The sequence below is a fragment of the Protopterus annectens genome, chromosome 5.part0, assembly GCF_019279795.1.
Source record: "Protopterus annectens isolate FY-2018-M chromosome 5.part0, PAN1.0, whole genome shotgun sequence".
Classification (NCBI taxonomy): Eukaryota; Metazoa; Chordata; order Ceratodontiformes; family Protopteridae; genus Protopterus; species Protopterus annectens.
The window spans coordinates 378,477,395-378,494,775 of record NC_056735.1 but is presented as its reverse complement, the minus strand read 5'-3'; the positions used below and the strand labels follow the sequence as shown (position 1 = coordinate 378,494,775).

General features: G+C 42.9%; 1 protein-coding gene across 1 annotated transcript in view; it reads right to left on the bottom strand.

The window, feature by feature from the left end:
• BLZF1 (basic leucine zipper nuclear factor 1) overlaps positions 1-17,381 on the bottom strand; it is a 385,310-nt gene that overhangs the window by 154,446 nt on the left and 213,483 nt on the right. Inside the window, exon 5 of the mRNA XM_044072350.1 lies at positions 14,305-14,433. Within this exon, the coding sequence (XP_043928285.1) occupies positions 14,305-14,433 (129 nt within the window). The remainder of the gene's footprint in view (positions 1-14,304; positions 14,434-17,381) is intronic.

The following is a 17,381-nucleotide window of genomic DNA, read 5'->3' as shown; positions in this document are numbered from 1 at the left end:
ACTTTCTACTTTTTTAAAAAAGTTTCCCAGTTCATTTTAAAAAAGATAGTGCCGGGTTTGATTTAATTAATTAAATAGGCGGAGGGACTTTGGCGCCAACATGGGTGGCAGAGGCTCCTCAGGGCTCACAGCCGACCCTATGGAACTGAGGGTCAGCTAAAAAGGCGCAAACGCTAGGTGGTGGGTTGGCCATCACGTGGGGGTGGGAATAATTACTGTGGAGTTTAACCAGCGTAGGCTCAGGCCCAAAGTAGGATAAACCAAGCATGACCACTTAGTAAAACCAATGCCTTCTAGTGTTGCTTTTCAAAATTCTACATTCTTGGTACCCCAGCACAAGCTCTTGTGTTAGAATAGGTCAACCCTGTTAAAGTTGAAACTTGGTTGGAGGAGTTCAACTATATTGTGCTGATCTGGAATGAGATGAGTACTCTATATTGGTCCTGTATTAGGGTCGTACTAAGTCAAGAAAGCTCCCAAAAGGAATTTTCCATGTTTATGGTGCCAATCCTAGTGGTGGAACCTCCTCAGGACTTGCAGCCGGCCCTGTGGAACTAAGGGTCAGTTACAAAGGGGCACGATCACTCGGTGGTGCCAGTGGCGCCCATGTGGAGAAGCGTATCCTCTGACAGGGGATCGTGGAGTCCTCAGAACGTTTAGAATGAATAAAACTAGCCTCCATACAATAAAAAAAATTACTGAATCATAAAATATCCTCCTATTGTTTGTTTTCTATTTCATCCTAAATCATGAAATGCAGAAAAAGAGAGATGCTAAATAAACTGTGAATAAAGAATGCAGATAAAACTGTGGACCTTCCTGTCTTTATGTATGAACTACACCGAACTCTAAATGAATGGTGAAAACTAAGAACCAAATTAAACTCCCTTTAAAAGTAGACCCAGTCACATTGAAATCAATTCAGATAACATAATGCTATGACAAACCATGCAATGTGTCAGAGCAAACTGTAATCGGATGTAATAAAGTAAACCAGTATAGTAAAATCAAGTGAAATCAAAATCAACATCCAACTCCTCCATTTTCTATCAATCAGATCTAACCAGTAACTGTAAGGATTGAAACAAGTTATTATTTTACATACCTTTAGAGCTTGTTTTTCTAGAAAAAAATAAAGATAGATATTTCCTATGTCAGTGTAAACAATTCTACAAGGTCTATAAAACCATAGTCATTAGATGTCCAAAGTTGTTTAACCAAAAAGTCCATGGTTCAAGGTCCTGAGGTTTAGCACAGGTATAATTGATTCTGTGGTATTTAGTCCAGGTGGTTTTCTGGCTGCTAATTCGATCTGCCCTGTCAGTTCTTTGCTCTCTCGTTTCGAGTTGTGGTCCCCAGCAAAAGGTTCCTCCTTGACTTCTTCCAGGATGTGAAAATGGAAGGTTATGTGACTTGGTTTTAGTCTGGCATGTCCAGCCAGAGGATTTGTGGTGATTCCATGTTTTATGTCAAATAGGTGTCTCACAATCCTGGTCTTAGCATGTTGACAGTCTTTCCAATGTATAAAGCCATGCATTTTGAGCAGTGTGCCCTGTAGACTACCCCTTTGGTGGTGCAGTAGCCAAGGACTTTGGCTTTATATATGTTCTTTTTGTTTGGGCAGAAAAAAACTGTCCTCCTTGCTGGTGAATCTGCAGAAGTGATAGGAAGGGTCACTGCATGGGAAGGTTCCTTTGGGGGTTGAGGTGTCTATCCTGTTGTTCCTTTCCAGATGGTCCCTAATGCTGGGAATTTCTTTATGGTAAATTTGGGGTTGTCCGGAAATATGTGTAGAAAGTGGTGGTTGCTCTTAATGATCGGCCAGTTGCCCTTTATAATCTTCTGTATATCCTTGTAGTCTAGAGAGTATTGTAAAATGCAGTTCAGTTGGTGTTTCTTATTGTAATCGTCTTTGATACCACAGCTCTGGTGTACCTTAAAGGCGTGGTTGATCCTATGGTCTGTGATGGGATCCAGTACCTGTTTGAGAAGTCTGTTGGTTATTTTTCAAGTAGTTGTTAAGGTTCTTGATGACTCTGGCTACTCTGAGGCCCTGCGGTTTTATTACGTTTTTCTTTAGTTTGGGGGGGGGGGGTGCATGCTACAGGCATGCAATAGAAAGTGGACTCTAGTAGGTTTCCTATATAGGTCATGATCAATTCCTCCTTTCGCAAGGTCTTTTACCACCAGTAAGTCCAGGAACTCCACATTTTCCAGGCTAAGTTTGTGGGTGAATCTGAGAAAGCTGGTCTTGGAGTTGATATAATTTAGGAAATCCTGTCTGTCATCTCGGTTACCCTCCCAAACCAAAAAGATAGTCAATGAAACGATAGTAGTAGGCCATTTTGTTGAAAAATGGGGATCCGTAAATGAAATCAGTCTCCCATTTCCTCAGGGCAGTGTTCGCCAAGCTCGGGGCCATGGCTGCCCCCATGGCAATCCCTGTAGTTTGTCTGTAGACCTTCGAGTTGAACTTAAAAAAAATTGTTTTTCAGGAAAAGGTCTAGTAGTTTGCTGAGTTTTTCCATTTCCCCTGGCAGTTCAGCACAGTCTTTTTGGTAGGCTTCAGTGGTGGCCTGGATACAACAGTCATGGGGCAACACTGAGTATAGTGCCTCCACATCTATTGTGACATGGATGGAGTCCTCTCCCAGGTTGAGGTTCTTGATTTTATCCAGGAAGTCCATCGAGTCTAAGATGTACGACTGGTTGTTAGCTGCCAGGAGTTTTAGAGTGAAGTCCAGGTAGATTGCTGTTGGCTCTGTGATGGACCCCCCACTCGCAATCACCGGCCTATATGGTGGGTCAAGCAGGTTGTTGTGAGGTTTGGGGAGCCAGAAGAATTGCAGAAATTTTGGATATTTGACTTTCAGAAATTCTAGAATGTTGGAGCTGATGATCCCCTCATTTTAAAGGTCTTCCAGAGACGGGTTTAAATTTTTGTAGGCCGTTTTACTCTGGTCAAAGTCCGTGGGCTCCCAGTAGCTCCTGTTCTTTAGCATAGTGGTGATCTTGGACATGTAGGTGGCGGTGTCTGATCAGGATACCGCCACCTTTGTCCACTTTCATCACCCTCCTGGAGCTGTCCTGGCTCAAGCCCTTTAGTGCTTCCAACTCTGGTTTGGAAATGTTGTACAGTCTCCTCTTTTTAGGTTTCCTTAGGAGTTGTCTAACATCTGCTTCACATTTTTCCTAGAATGCTGCTATGGACTTGGTTTTGGGGAGGGCAGAAGTTGCTGGGTTTCTTCCAGGAAGCCTCTCTCAAGGCTCTTTTTGTTTTTGTCTGTTTTGATTTAATAGTTTTTGCTGCAGCTTCCTGCTGCAGAGCCGGATGTCAATGATGGTTTGTGCTAGGTGAGCTCTTCTGGCTGGAATGAACGTTAGGCCTTTTTCCAGAACTTCTCTCTATCTCTGCTAGTGGTTTGATGGAGTGGTTCCAAACCTCTGGTGGTTTGTGTTTCTTCTCCTCTGCCTCATGGGGACCGAGGGTTGCCACAGGTGCTCTATGCCCCTCACACTCCTCTCCATATAATGCCCCTCTTCTCTGCTGTAGGGACCGGGGAGGAGAGTCTCGGTGGTTGGAGGTTCTCTTTGCAGTGTGAGCCTGGGGGGTTGTTCACTGTCATGGTTGACGGTGTGGGCTACACTCGAAAAGCAGACAGATACCACCCACCTCGCTTTTCTATTAACTTCTGTCATAGATAAAGGAATTATAATCCTTGAGCCATGTGGCTAAGTCACCTTGCTGACTGGTTTACCAAACCTAGCACTTGCAAAGGACACAAACAGTTGGTCAGATTTTCTCATGTCTTTTGTCCTGTGAAGGTAAAAGCGTAATTGTCTGTGAACATCTAGCAAATGCAGACAGTATTCACCTCTGTTTGAAAAATTTGGAAAGAATACCAGCAAATTAATCATCCACCATTACTCTGCTGCTACTTTGGTAGGAAGGCAGGATTTGTTCTTAAGGAGACTCCGCCCTTATAAAAAAGATCAGGTAAGGTGGTTTACATGATAAAGCCTACATTTCTGAAATCTTTCTAGCAGAGGTTATTGCCACCAAAAATAATGTTTTCTATGACAAGTATCCCAGATCACAGTCTGCAGATGGTTTGAAGGGAGAATGTACACTAATTTGCAATGCTAAGTTTAGGTCTCAAGGTACAGTAGGATCCTTGAAAGGAGGTTTTAGCAAAAAGTGTCCCTTTTAAAAATGACTTACAAAGTCTGTGAGAAGCCAAGGAATGTTCTTCCAAACCATTATGGAAATATGAAATTGCTGCCAGCTGTATTCTGATGTTAAAAGGGGAAGCTCCTGCATTGAAAAGAGAGAGGCTAAGAACTGGTAAATCTTTTCCCATTTAATATTATATCGTTTGTGTGGAAGGTTTATGAGAAGCTAGAAGAATGTGGCGTATTAGGGAAGAAAGATAAAGATGCCTAGCCACTAGTGGAACTGGAGGAACCATGCTGTCAGCTTGAGGTTCAGAATGTCTGGGTGAATTAGCCCATCTTGTATGCCCACAGCAGAAAGGGTCTTGCCATCTTTCTCACAGCTGGATAATGTCTCTAACTTTTGGGCCAAACAGACGATCCACCAAAAGCTGAATTGATGAATGAAGACTTAAATGGTTTTGCAAAGTCACATAGGTGCATCCAGACGTGTCTCCTTATGGCTCCACCTGAATCTGCCGCTCTGGTGGTCCCTTCAGCTGCATGTGCAATGAGACTCAATGACAAGTTTGACACAGACTCCAGGGAGGCCAACTGGGAAGCAACCTTCTCTTGGACGTCCTCAGTAACAGCTCCCGCCAGGGTATCCAACAACTCCTTGATCAGATTCCTTTGAAGTCTGGTGAAATGTGCCAGGAAAGTCAAAGACCTTAAGGTGAACGTCGATGAAGTGTAAACTCGCTTCCCAAATCTATCACCAGAGACTCTCTGTTGGGTGGATGGATAAATTAACTCTCCTCGGCGAGTTCCTTTATCGTGGTGGTTGCTACAACCATGGCATCTACCACTAAACCTTTAGCCCAAAATTGTTTATCCTCAAGTGCAGATAAAATTTTGCCTAGACTCTTCGGGATGGATTCAATAATGCCTGGAGCCTGCTGAGAAATCAACTGAATGAGTTGGTCAGTGGGCGGAGTCATCCAAGAGATAGACAGGTGAGTACCGAAAGCCTGCAGGTAAACTGATTCCTCCTATGAAGGGTTTTGGGACTTCCAGTCACCTCCCTGTTTCAAAATGTTTAGGATGTCTCCAAAGGAGACATCTTCAAGGGGTGACCTTGGGGACCCCTCCTCCATCAAAATCAGTGTCTTCCATGAACGATTCCTGTGGTGAATCGAAGGACTTCCTCTTGCACTTCTTCTGAAAAACCTCCTCAGGGGGATAGTCTGGAGAGGTATCAGAAGACAACAGAATCTGTAATCGAGATTCCTGAGGTTTCAGTACTCACTACTCCAGTGGACAGACAGGTCAAATAACGGGTGAGGATGGTATCTGCTCTGAGAAGGAAGGGGCTGACTAAGTCACTTAAGAGACAAGGCCCTCTCCATTCCCTCGAAGGCTGGCCCCACCTCGAAGAGAGAAGGGAACTCAGAAATGAGACAGACTGCCTCAGAACCATGGTCAGTCCCTGCTCCAAAGAAACAGCCCCTGAGACAGAAGCCAGAGTCAAAATGAACCGTGCTGATGCTCCAAAGTGCAGGGATGGCTCCAAAAAAATTGCAGTAGACTCCTGTCCCTTGTAGCTGACAGGACAGATAAACTCTGAAGCCTAGGAGGAGGAGGAGTGGTTAGAGGGGTGACTGAAGGTTCAGCTCCTAGAGTCCTATGAAATCTCCCACCCACAATTTTATTCACCAGTCTTTCCATGTCGAGTTCTACAAGGCCTTTGGTGGAACAGCCTGACAACAGAGAGGGTGATTTAGGTCTTTGAAGAAAAAGCTCGAGTAACTCACCCACAAAGGGGGAGTAGCAAGTCCTGGGTACAGCTTCTTTTTGCCCTATATCTATAATCTGCACCAAAGTAGTCGGCATCAATGTAGAACCAAAAGGCAAATTTTCTTCTGCCAAACCCATCGGTGTCAAGGGTTTTGACACATGAAAGGTTGTTAGTGCCGTTGATTTTCCCGGTACTGAAGTCTTAGCGTCAGAGTCCTTCGGCTCCAAGGAACTTTTAGGAGCAGAGGATCTACGTTTGTTAGCTGTTGGTGCCGAAGGAGAGGGTGGTACTAAAGCTCCTCTTTTTGCCCTTCTCCAAAGAGCACGATGAGGAAGGGGAAGAAATATCCATTTTACTTTTGTCTACAGCAGATAACGCACTCCAAAGGAGGAAGGAATCAAGCATTTCAAAATCAGCTTGTTTCTCTCAACAAAAGCCCAATGGATAAAACCATGGCAAATACTGTAATCCTCCTGTAAATGCATAGGACCCAAACAATATACACATAAAAGATGTAAATCAGAAAGAGGTATTTTATGACCACACTTCTGGCATTTTATGAAGCCAGAAGGGCCCTTAGTTTTCTAAGCCATAATAAAAGGAGGGGCTGGAAGCACACACCACACAAACCACTCACAAGAAAAAGGTACAGACAAAACCCTCAACAAGAAAAAGCAGAAGGAAGGCAGACTTTTTTTTATGTAGGGAAAGAGGAGAAAAGAAAGAAATAAACTATTAATGACGATAGCTAAAGAATACACCAAAGTGTACAGAAGAAAGCTATTAACAATGATAGCAGAGAATACACTGGAGTGTACAGAAAGGGGCCAGTGATCACTAATTAAAGGGTAGTTGAACAGCGAAAGGGAATGTTGTGTTGTTGGGTCTTTCGGCTTATCCCGGTTAGGGGTCGCCACAGCGGAACTCTGGTCCGCTACTGTTTGGTAGTGGATTTTTACGTGCCGAGTTACCAGCCCTGATGCACAACCTTCAACGAAGGCATGCCCATTCACGTATGCCTCCACACAGAAGACGCTCTAGCTGAGAATCGAACAGGACAACATCTTGCTGTGAGGCGACAATGCTACCGCAGCACCACTACCACGGTAACAGCAAAAGGGAATAAACACTGAAAAAGAGAAGTTTGAAAAATAGAAGAAAAAAATATTCAAAAAAGCAAAACCAAGCTCGAGAGGTCTGATGAACGTGTCTGTCTGGAAAAGCGGCAAACAAGATCGGAGGTAACTGGGTCACAGGGACTGGTGAAGCTGTAGTAATGACTGAGTCAGTTCCGATGTCGGAACTGAACCCCATACATCAAGGATTAAATGAAAACTCACATCAGATTTGTATTTTTTTTTCCAAAGGAACTGAAATGTCATTATGTTCTCACTGAAACAACTGGTTCATCCTAGACATAATTTAAGAAACAGAAAATTCTTCCAAAGGACAACCTGAAGAGATACTCGCATCAGAATCACTTACTGGGGGGAGGGGGGGGGTCAAAAACAAACGGACGTTCTCACAATCATTTCCCTGTTCATCACCCTGGGAATTTTTCATAAAAAAAGGTTAAGAGCCTGAACTAAGTCATGAACTAAGCCCAATACACTATCTCTGTCTAAAGTAAAGTACAGTTTTGTACCTACCATAAATATAGATGTTCGAGTGTTCACCCTGCTGCAGTCATCACACTTGGGTTATCCTGCCGTCAGGCGGTCCCGCAGTCGGCCCGAATTCCAAAGTCTTGGTCTGGCGTTGGTTGCTGTCACTTCTTCCCTGACGTCAGTGCGCCAGGGGTATAACAAGAAGCATCCAACGCCATTTTCTTCAGTTTTTCTTGCCCCAGATGTCAGGTGCCCCCAATAGGTAGGCAAAAAAAAAAAAATATATATATATATATATATATGGTAAATAACTACACCAAACAACGTAAACTCATATATAACCGAACATAGAAGACACCATAGTACACAAACACGACATCGACACGTACGGCCACAAACACACACACACCAACAACAATACACCCGAATCCAAACACCAACACATCACACACACAACACATACACACAAACACACTACAAACAAACAACTACCCCACTATACAACCTAACCACAACCCACACCAAAACCCTTACCCCCCTAACCCTTACCAGACACCTCGTCACTCACCTAACGCCTCACCTAACCCTCCCTCACCTCTCCCACCCCTACCACCAAAAACACCTAACACCTTACACTACTCATCTCCTAACCCGCGCCTCTCCGCCCTAACCCTAACTCACTTATCCCACCTACACCTTAAAAAACCATTAAGACAACACTTACCTTACTACGCACACACCCTACAACACAAATAACCTAACCTAACTTCAACATCCCCTCCACCTCCCCACCCTTGCCCTACATCGCGACACTTACCTTATCTACCGCGGACTTGCATACATACCGCCAGACACGGCTATCTTTTCCCCATCGCAGCTTCTCTTCCGCCGTCGGTCTTCTTCCGCCACGGTCTTCTCTCGCCGACTTGCCGGTGACGTGACTTTCACATTCTCGTTCGGTTAATTAGATTTTCGACATTTTAACATGTCGATATATATATATATATATATATATATATATATATATATATTAGGTACAAGCAAATACACCACAGATATAGTATAGGATAAAGTGGTAGAGATAAGTTCAGCTAGTTCAGAGGGGATATGGAGGGAGGGTAACCTGGACTGCAGCAGGGTGAACACTAACATCTACATTTATGGTAGGTACAAAACTGTACTATGTTCATCGTGTTACCCTGCTGCCGTCATCACACTTGGGTTAAATCCCAAAGCTAAGGAGGGGAGGTGGAGTCAAATGGAGTCAAACAGGGTTAGAAGAAGTTAGTAGGCCCTGCAAAACTGCAGTGGCAAAACCAGCTCTAGTCTTAGAGTAAAGAGGTAAGTGATAGTGTTTGGTGAAGGTGTGCACTGAACTCCAAGTAGCAGCTTCCAGAATATTCTTGGTTGGCACTCCCCTGAGAAAGACTGCTGATGTAGCTGTAGCCCTGGTGGAGTGGGACCTAATGTTAGCAGGTACTGGTTTCCCATGATGTGTGTAGCAGAAACATATGCAATGTCCTATCCATTTTGAAATGGCCTGTTTTGAGATAGCTTTTCCTTGTGATCCTGTAGCATAGGCTACAAAGAGCTGGTCAGTTTTTCTGAAAGCCTTAGATTTATCCAAGTAGTAACGTAATTGCCTGTGAATGTCCAAAGAGTGCAGGAGTCTTTCTCCTTTGTTCTGGGGATTTGGGAAGAAGGTGGGCAAGTGAATGGTTTGGTTTAGGGCCACACTGGATACCACCTTTGGCATAAAGGAAGGATTAGTTCATAGAGAAACTGTCTTGATGAAAAATGAGGAAAGGTTCCACTGCCATCAGTGCTTGTAGCTCCGAGACTCTTCTAGCTGAGGTTATTGCTAGTAGTAGGGCAGTTTTCCATGAAAGAAATTTTAAATTAGCTGAAAAAGCTGGTTCAAAGGGCGGCAGTGTAAGCTTTTCCAGGACAAAGTTGAGATCCCAAGTAGGTGTTGGAGCTCTCCTTGGCGGTCTTAAGTTCTTAGCCCCTCTGAGGTACTGTCTTAGGAGTGGATGTGAAAATAAAGGAGGATCTGTGCTGTAATGAGCTGAAATTGCTGAAGCGTGGATCTTAATAGATGAAAAGGAAAGTCCTTTGTGTAACATCTCCGTTAAATATTGTAGAATCTGAGGGATGTTCGGCTCCAGGGGATTTAGGCCTTTAGCCTGGTTCCAGGCGCAAAATCTTTTCCATTTGTCTGAATAGGTTTTCCTGGTGCTGGGCCTCCTGGCCTCCAGATTGACATCCATAACAGCTTTGGATAAAGGTGTTGGCTGGCTGTTTAGGTAATTTGCCATGCAGCAAGGTTTAAAGTCTTGAGCTGGCTGTGTAGAATCAGATTGTCTTGCTGGGTAAGCAGGTGAGGAATTTGTGGCAAACTCCATGTTCCTTAAAATTGGATACAAATGCTGGCGTGGCCAGTCTGGTGCAACGAGAATCATTTGTGGCCTCTCTAATCTGACTTTCAGCAGTACCTTTGCTAGAAGAGGCAGTGGAAGGAAGGCATACACTGTTAATGTTGTCCAACTGAATGAGAGGGCGTCCACTTTCCAAGCTAGTGGATGGAAGGTCCTTGTGCAAAATTTTTGAAGTTGGTGGCTGTGGGGGCTTGCAAACAGATGTCTGGGCGTCCCCATGGATCTAGTTTCCATTCGTGTGGATCCATGATGTTTCTGCTTAGGTAATCTGCCAATGTGTTTTTCTTTCCTGGCAGGAATTGTGCTTGTAATTGAACCTGGTAAGACAGTGCAGTGTTCCACAAGGTCATTGCTTGCCTGCATACAGGGTAAGAATGTGTGCCCTCTTGCTTGTTTATGTACCACATAACTGTGGTGTTGTCTGTCCTTATTAGTAGTTGTCCTGGGTGTAGAAGGTCCTTGAAAGCTGTTAGAGCATTCTGCACTGCTAGCATTTCTTTTTGATTGATATGCAGGTGTCTTGGATCTGTAGTCCATTTGCCCTGAATGCACTGTCCTGCCATGTGTGCTCCCCAGGCATAGTCTGATGCATCTGTTGTCATAGTTTGCCTGGCTGTGGGTAAGGTGAAAGGCTGACCCTTGTTAAGGTGACATGCCTGTGTCCACCATAGAAACTCCTGTTGAAGGCAGGGAATAAGTGGTATCATTGTTTCCAAGTTGTGGCTGTGCTGAGTCCCATACACGTTTCAGGTACCATTGTAATTTCCTCATATGCAGTTTTGCAAATGGTATTAGTAGTATGCAAGATGCCATGAATCCCAAGGCCTGCAGAATTTTTCTTGCAGGGTGTTGGGTCTTTGTTGCCATTATTTTGAAATACTGAAACAGCTGTCATTGTTTGTCTGGTGCGAGATAAGCCATCTGGGCCGTTGTATTCAAGCTGGCACCCAGGAATGTTATGTTTTGTGAGGGCACTAGTTTTGATTTCTTTTCGTTTACTGTGTACCCTAGGCAACTTAGAAGGTGTTTGACAAATGCCAGATGCTGTAAAAAAAATGTTCTTGCTTTCTGCTTGCATAAGACAGTCGTCCAGGTATGGGTATATTTGAATTCTTCTTTGTCTGCAGTATGCAATTACTGGTGCCAAGCATTTTGTGAAGACCCTGGGCACAGTAGATAAGCCAAAGGGCAGTGCAAAGAATTGATAATGCGTTGAACCTGCAATGAAGTGGAGGTATCTTCTGCAATTTTGTCTGATAGGGACATGCAGGTATGCCTCCTTGAGGTCCAAAGTGACTAGCCAAGCATTCTTGCCCAGCATGGGAAGAAGCTGCTGTAGTGTTAGCATCTTGAATTTTGGTACTTGCAGACAGGTGTTCAGAATTGAAAGATCCAGAATGGGTCTCCATGCTTTTTCCTTTCTTGGGCTAGGAAGAGTCTTGAGTAAAATCCTTTTCCTTGCTCCTGTGTAGGTACCTGTTGGATGGCTCTCATGTTCATGAGGGCTGTAACTTGTTTTTGCGCCTCTGCCCATTGATTTGGTGGCAGGTTTGGCATTCCTTTGATCCTTGGTAAGGTATGAAAGTGGAATCTGTATCCTTGAGAGACAATGTTTAGAACCCATTTGTCTTTTGTGATGATGTGCCAGTTGTCTGCAAAAAATGCTAGTTTTCCTCCCAAGGGTGTTGCCAGGAAAGATTTGCTTGGTGGTTTGAGGATAGAATCATTGTGTCTGCCTTCTGCTAGCTTGGGGCCTGTCTTCTCCTCCTTTCTGGGTAGCAGAACCCCATTGGCGAAGTTTGTAAGGGCCCTGTGACTGACCTCTGCCCCTTGGGCGTCTGTATTTGCCCCTCTGTGATCTGTCTGAAGCTGGAAAGGACCACTTTTTTGTTGGCCAATTTCTGCTGAAGCGAGGGGGTTGTACCTGCAAGAAATCCTTGACCGTTTGCATAGATTTAGCCTTATCCTCCATTTTCTTTAAAACCTCTTCTGCTTTGACACCAAATAATACATCCTGTTGTAAAGGTGCATCTAATAATTTTGCTTTAACATGGTCAGGGAGGGTTTGCTCTTTTAACCAAGCATGTCTACGTATGACAGAGCCAGTAACAGCTGCTCTACAGGAAGCTTCCAATGAATCAAATCCGCATTGTAAAGTATGATTGCCCACCTGTTCAGCTGCATGCAACAGATCCTGTATTTCCTTGAATTCAGGCTGTTCTGAATGTGTGCTCATTTTTTGTTTTAACTGAGACATCAGGAATTTTTGATATTTTAACATGTGAAACTGGCAATTTAATGCTCTCATAGCCAGAGTTGCAGAGGTGTATATTTTCTTTCCCCATCTATCTAGGGCTCTGGAATCTCTTTCAGGGGGTACAGGATTTTTAGCCATAGAAGCTTTTGCTCCCTTAGGACCCTGGGAAATGGTTTCTGGGACAGCTACAGGGCTTTTATAAAGGAATTTGTGAGAGTCAGGTACTCTGTAGTATCTGTCTGGTTTGGCTGGAGCAGGAGGTAGCGAGTCTGGATTTAAACTAGACTCCAAGTAGACATCATCCACAATATCTAAAACAGGAGGGATAGCAAGAGGTCTGTGCTGGGGTAATAAAAGGAACTCTCAGAGCCTTTTCTTAGAGTCTGAGTAATCCTGGCCTTCCCAGTGGAAATGTTCCCTCATGGTATGTAATGTTTCCCCAAAGGAGTAGTCTTCAGGGGGAGATGCTGAGGGAATAGAGTCTTCAGCATCAGAATCCTCATAAGGTGGAAAAGTGTAATCCTGTTCCTCAGAAGAATCTGAGGAGAGAGAAACCTGGTCAGAGGATGCATAAACCTGCTCTTGTCTTGGTCTTTTATCAGGAGGGGGATGGGAACTCCTGACAAGGGTAATTAAATCTTCAGCCATCTTAAGCATCTGTTTCTTAGGCATGGGGCCTTGACCTGTAGACTGATGAACAGTTTTCTTAGGTTTTAAAGGAGTTTTAAGCTTAGCATAAGATTTAACGGTGAGTGTAGTCGGTCTGAAGACACCTTCTGCAACCGAAGGCGTTTCCTCTGCACCGGTGTCTAATTCTGCTCCGGTGTCGGTAGATGGCTGCGTCGGTCTAGTAGACTCCGATTGGGAGTCCACAGCTGTCTGTGGTTCCAGCTCTGCGGTCGTCAGGGGCTGCGTAGGCGCCTCACTGAAAACCGGAGAACCAGAGACAGGCCCAGCTGAGGCCTCAGGGTCTGGCTTATTCCTAGGCTGCCTGTCCTTCTCCTTGCGTTTTTTATGAATTGCGGTCGTCGGCTGCTCCGACAGCATGATATAATTAAATTTCCTACCAAAGTAATGCCGTGCGAAGTCAAAACGGCGTTTGATAGTGCGTTTATTAAAACTAGCACAAAACCGACAACCTGTGACGTCGTGGTCTGGGCCTAGGCAAGGAATACAACAGGAATGGAAGTCCTTATGAGGTATTTGCTTCCCACAAGAAATGCAATTGTTAACTTTTTCTGACATCGGACTGAGGCAAGAAAATGTTCCCAAACAGGGTACTTGGCTTTATTGAAGACTTCGGACTGAAATTCAAATCGAAAATCTCAGGTGTCGGCCGACCGGCACTTGCGAACTGCTTCTGCTTCAGGCACCACGCGACAAGAAAGACTGAAGAAAATGGCGTCGGATGCCTCTTTTATACCCCTGGCGCACTGACGTCAGGGAAGAAGCGACAGCAACCGACGCCAGACCAAGACTTTGGAATTCGGGCCGACTGCGGGACTGCCTGACGGCAGGATAACCCAAGTGTGATGACTGCAGCAGGGTAACACGATGAACATCTGTGACGTAATGGATGTAGCTATCAGGATATTTTTAAAGCATTCCTTAATGCCCCTTAATTAAGCACAGCAAACATTTTATGATTAAAATACAAATATATTTGTAAATGCTGAAGGAATTAACAGTTACTGTAAAGTGGGTGAATTTCCTGGTGAAAATACAGTTGTTGCCAATATAGCTCATATACTAGATTAAGTACTGCTGTAAACTATCAGAAATATGCAGTCAGTTGTGTTTTTTGAGCTAGTAAGTGAAATCCATTAAAACTGGATACTTTAAGAAAATGAACTACCAATCTAGTATTCTGCAGAAATTATGAAGTCTTGAGTTCTCATGTGCAATTCTGCAAACTGATGAAAGTGGTGGATTTGGAGAGGGTTCTATTGCAAAACAAACTGTTACTGACACAGATGTATAGATCTGGTTTACACTTGCAATAGAAGGCTGAAATGGCTTACCTACACAATAGCTGTTCAAAAGAAATGTTACCTGTGCGTTTCAATCATTTCTTGACGAAACTGCTCTCGTTCACTTAGAAGATCCTGAATGGCACTATGGGCTTCTCTGATTTGCCTTTGCATTGCTGTCCTCACATTTCCTAGCTCCTCTGCCATCACTCTGAGGAAAAACAAATTAAGACATTCAATCTCTGATAATATGAAGCTATGCAAACATTTTTCTTCAATGAACAAACAAATTAAACACAAAATAAATGCTTTCAAGTACAGCTTTGTTGACTATCAACAGAAATAAGCCAAAAAAGAACAAAACAAAGGGTTAACATCACTAGAAACTTCATCCAGAAGACATAATGAAAAATCACAAGAGTGATGTAATTCCATTACTAGTGCTTTTCACTGTGCCTGCCTGATTCACAAGAGTGATAAAGGTCCATTACTAGGAACCATCAGTATTGCCAACAGGGTAGGCAAATCTATCCAGTTTTTCAGAACATTTATTATTACTGTTTACATGCCTGTCACGCCTTTTATCAATCCACACTGTTGTCTATAATCTTTTCTTCTAATTTTCTTTGATTATATTCACTCTGCCCCCTTACTCACAAACACAATGCTCCCTACCATCTCCCACCCCTCCCAAAAAACACAATCAACTAACAGGCAATCATGGCTGTTAAACTGTTCTAAGGCAACATACTTCTGAGATTCCTGCACTGCCTCCCCACAGTGGTCCTCTCCTTTATGCATATCTTCTGCCTAGACATCCTCCTTGTCCCGCACTATATAAACTGGCATCCAAGTCCCTTCATTTTCCAATGAGCCACTTAAGTGTCACATGAACAACTCACTATTCTATTAAACTTAAAAAAAAAAATTAAACAAAAAATAAAAATAAAATAAAAACTGCAATACAAAGAGTAAGAAAAAAAGGCTGCTACCTCCAGCTCCTGGCTGGTCATTGGGAATTGCTGCTCCTAATATCTGGATCCAAAACCTTCCAAGTATGGATCCTGTGGGTTGTCCAATGATCTGCAGATTTTAGAAGCAGCAATTCTGCCAGTCATGGTGCATTTAATCAAAACCAAGTCCAAAACACTAAGGGTAGTCAAGCCCTAAAAGTAATACTGAAACAGCAGAAGGTTACTCTGAAGGATTTGGCCACTACAATAGATTAAAGCATCACCAAACAGGTGAAACAAAGATAAAACTTTTTTAGTGAATAAAAACAGCTTTGCCGTCGCTTTCACCTCAAAGGGACTTCATCAGAATAAAATTCAACAACCAAAAAAAACTTATATACATCCTAAGAATCAATTACTACACCAATCATCCAATTAACCAATTAATCAATGAATAAATTAATCCTAAAACCTGAGTTAAACATTTTTGAAGTTTTTACTTCTAAGAAATGTATGCGTAAAAAACAAATAGTAGGTATATGAAAAAACAACCAGGCCATTTTCAGGACTAATATAAAAAGTGTGTAAGAATGCTAATGAATTGTTAAACTTCTATTGTTTAAAAAACACGATGTTGATGGAATCATTCATCCCTGGGGGTTTGTCCGCTCCTAACCTTAATTGCCTAGTAGTTTCCTTCGGTTCTATTCTTTATTTTATTATTATTTTACATTTGTTGACCGGGCTAGTCTAGCTGGATATATGTCCATTTTCAGTAGAGGCCACAGGAGAAAAGCTCCAAGACAGATACAAGCAAACAATAAGTACTATTACAAAAAAAACCCAAAAAACGAAGTAGACATAGAAGATATTTTATGCATTTAACAGTACATATCATAAAACTATACACAAAGTTTAGAGCAAGATATATACATATGCTAGTGGCTAAAAAATAGTATCCAGGTTCTTACTAGATGCTTTCCATTGCACTACAGAAGATTAATTTAGTGGAGAGACAACAGCTAGAAAAATATTAGGAGCATTAATGACAGGTTAGTCAGGGTTGGTACAAGGACACAGCCAGTGTGTTTTGAGGAAGGTTTCAAGTTTTTGTTTGAAGAGTGGTAAGGAAGGAAGAGAAGCAAGTTCATTAGGTAGAAGGTTCCAGTTTTTCCCAGGTGTGTTTGAGAATAGAGAGTCCCCTGCCATGTTGTGAGACTTATTGATGTTAACTAGGAGTTTATTTGATGAACGCAAGGCATTATGATTTTTATAGGGGGTTATGAAGTCTGAGCGTATTGGAGTATTGTTTGGCTGGTAAAGGATCTTATGGGCAATTGTAAGTTGGTTGAATTGAAGCTGGTTTTGAAGTTCAAGCCATCAGAGTTGTTTGAGATTCTGACAGTGATGGGTTTTGAAGGGTTTACCAGTAGCAAACCTGGCAATATTATGATAAGAGGTAGCAAGTTTTAGAAAATTCTTTTTGGATAGGTTAGTGTATATTGGTGAGGCATAGAGTAGAGTAGAGATTAGATGGGAGTGGGCAATGGTAGTTCTTGCTATTGGTGTAAGGGTTTGACTCTGTACAGGGAGCCCATTTTTCTGTTAACTGATTTTATAGGGTTGTTAATGTGGATGTTGAAGTTAAGGTTGTCTATTGTAATCCCAAGGAGTATGGTGGTAGAGTCTGGGTATATGAGGTTACCACTGTTAGAAATGACTGAGATATATATTGGTGTGGACCTACAAAAGTAGGAGTAAAGAGCAGGAGCTTTGTTTTTTTTGGGATTCAATAGGAGGCAGCATTTTAAGAACCAGGTATCAACTATCCTAAATACTTTCTGGGTTTGGCATTGCAGTTCAGAAGCAGATTTAGCTGTGCAGATTAATGTAGAGTCATCTGCACATTGCATACAAGCTGCATTGGGAATAGCCAAGTACAGATCATTAATAAAAATTGAAAATAAGGGAGGACCTAGAATGGATCCCTGGAGGACGCCCAGTGCGACTGGCAGGTGGGATGATAGATTATTTTCCCAGCGCACTGCTTGTTGCCTATTACACAGGTAGGACGTAAACCACTTTACAGATTGATATGAGAATATTGATAAGCAATGTGTGGTTCACCATATCAAAAGCCTTTGAAAGATCAATAAATAGTGCTGAAGAGAGTACATTGTTATTGCGGTTTCTATTAATGGTGTCT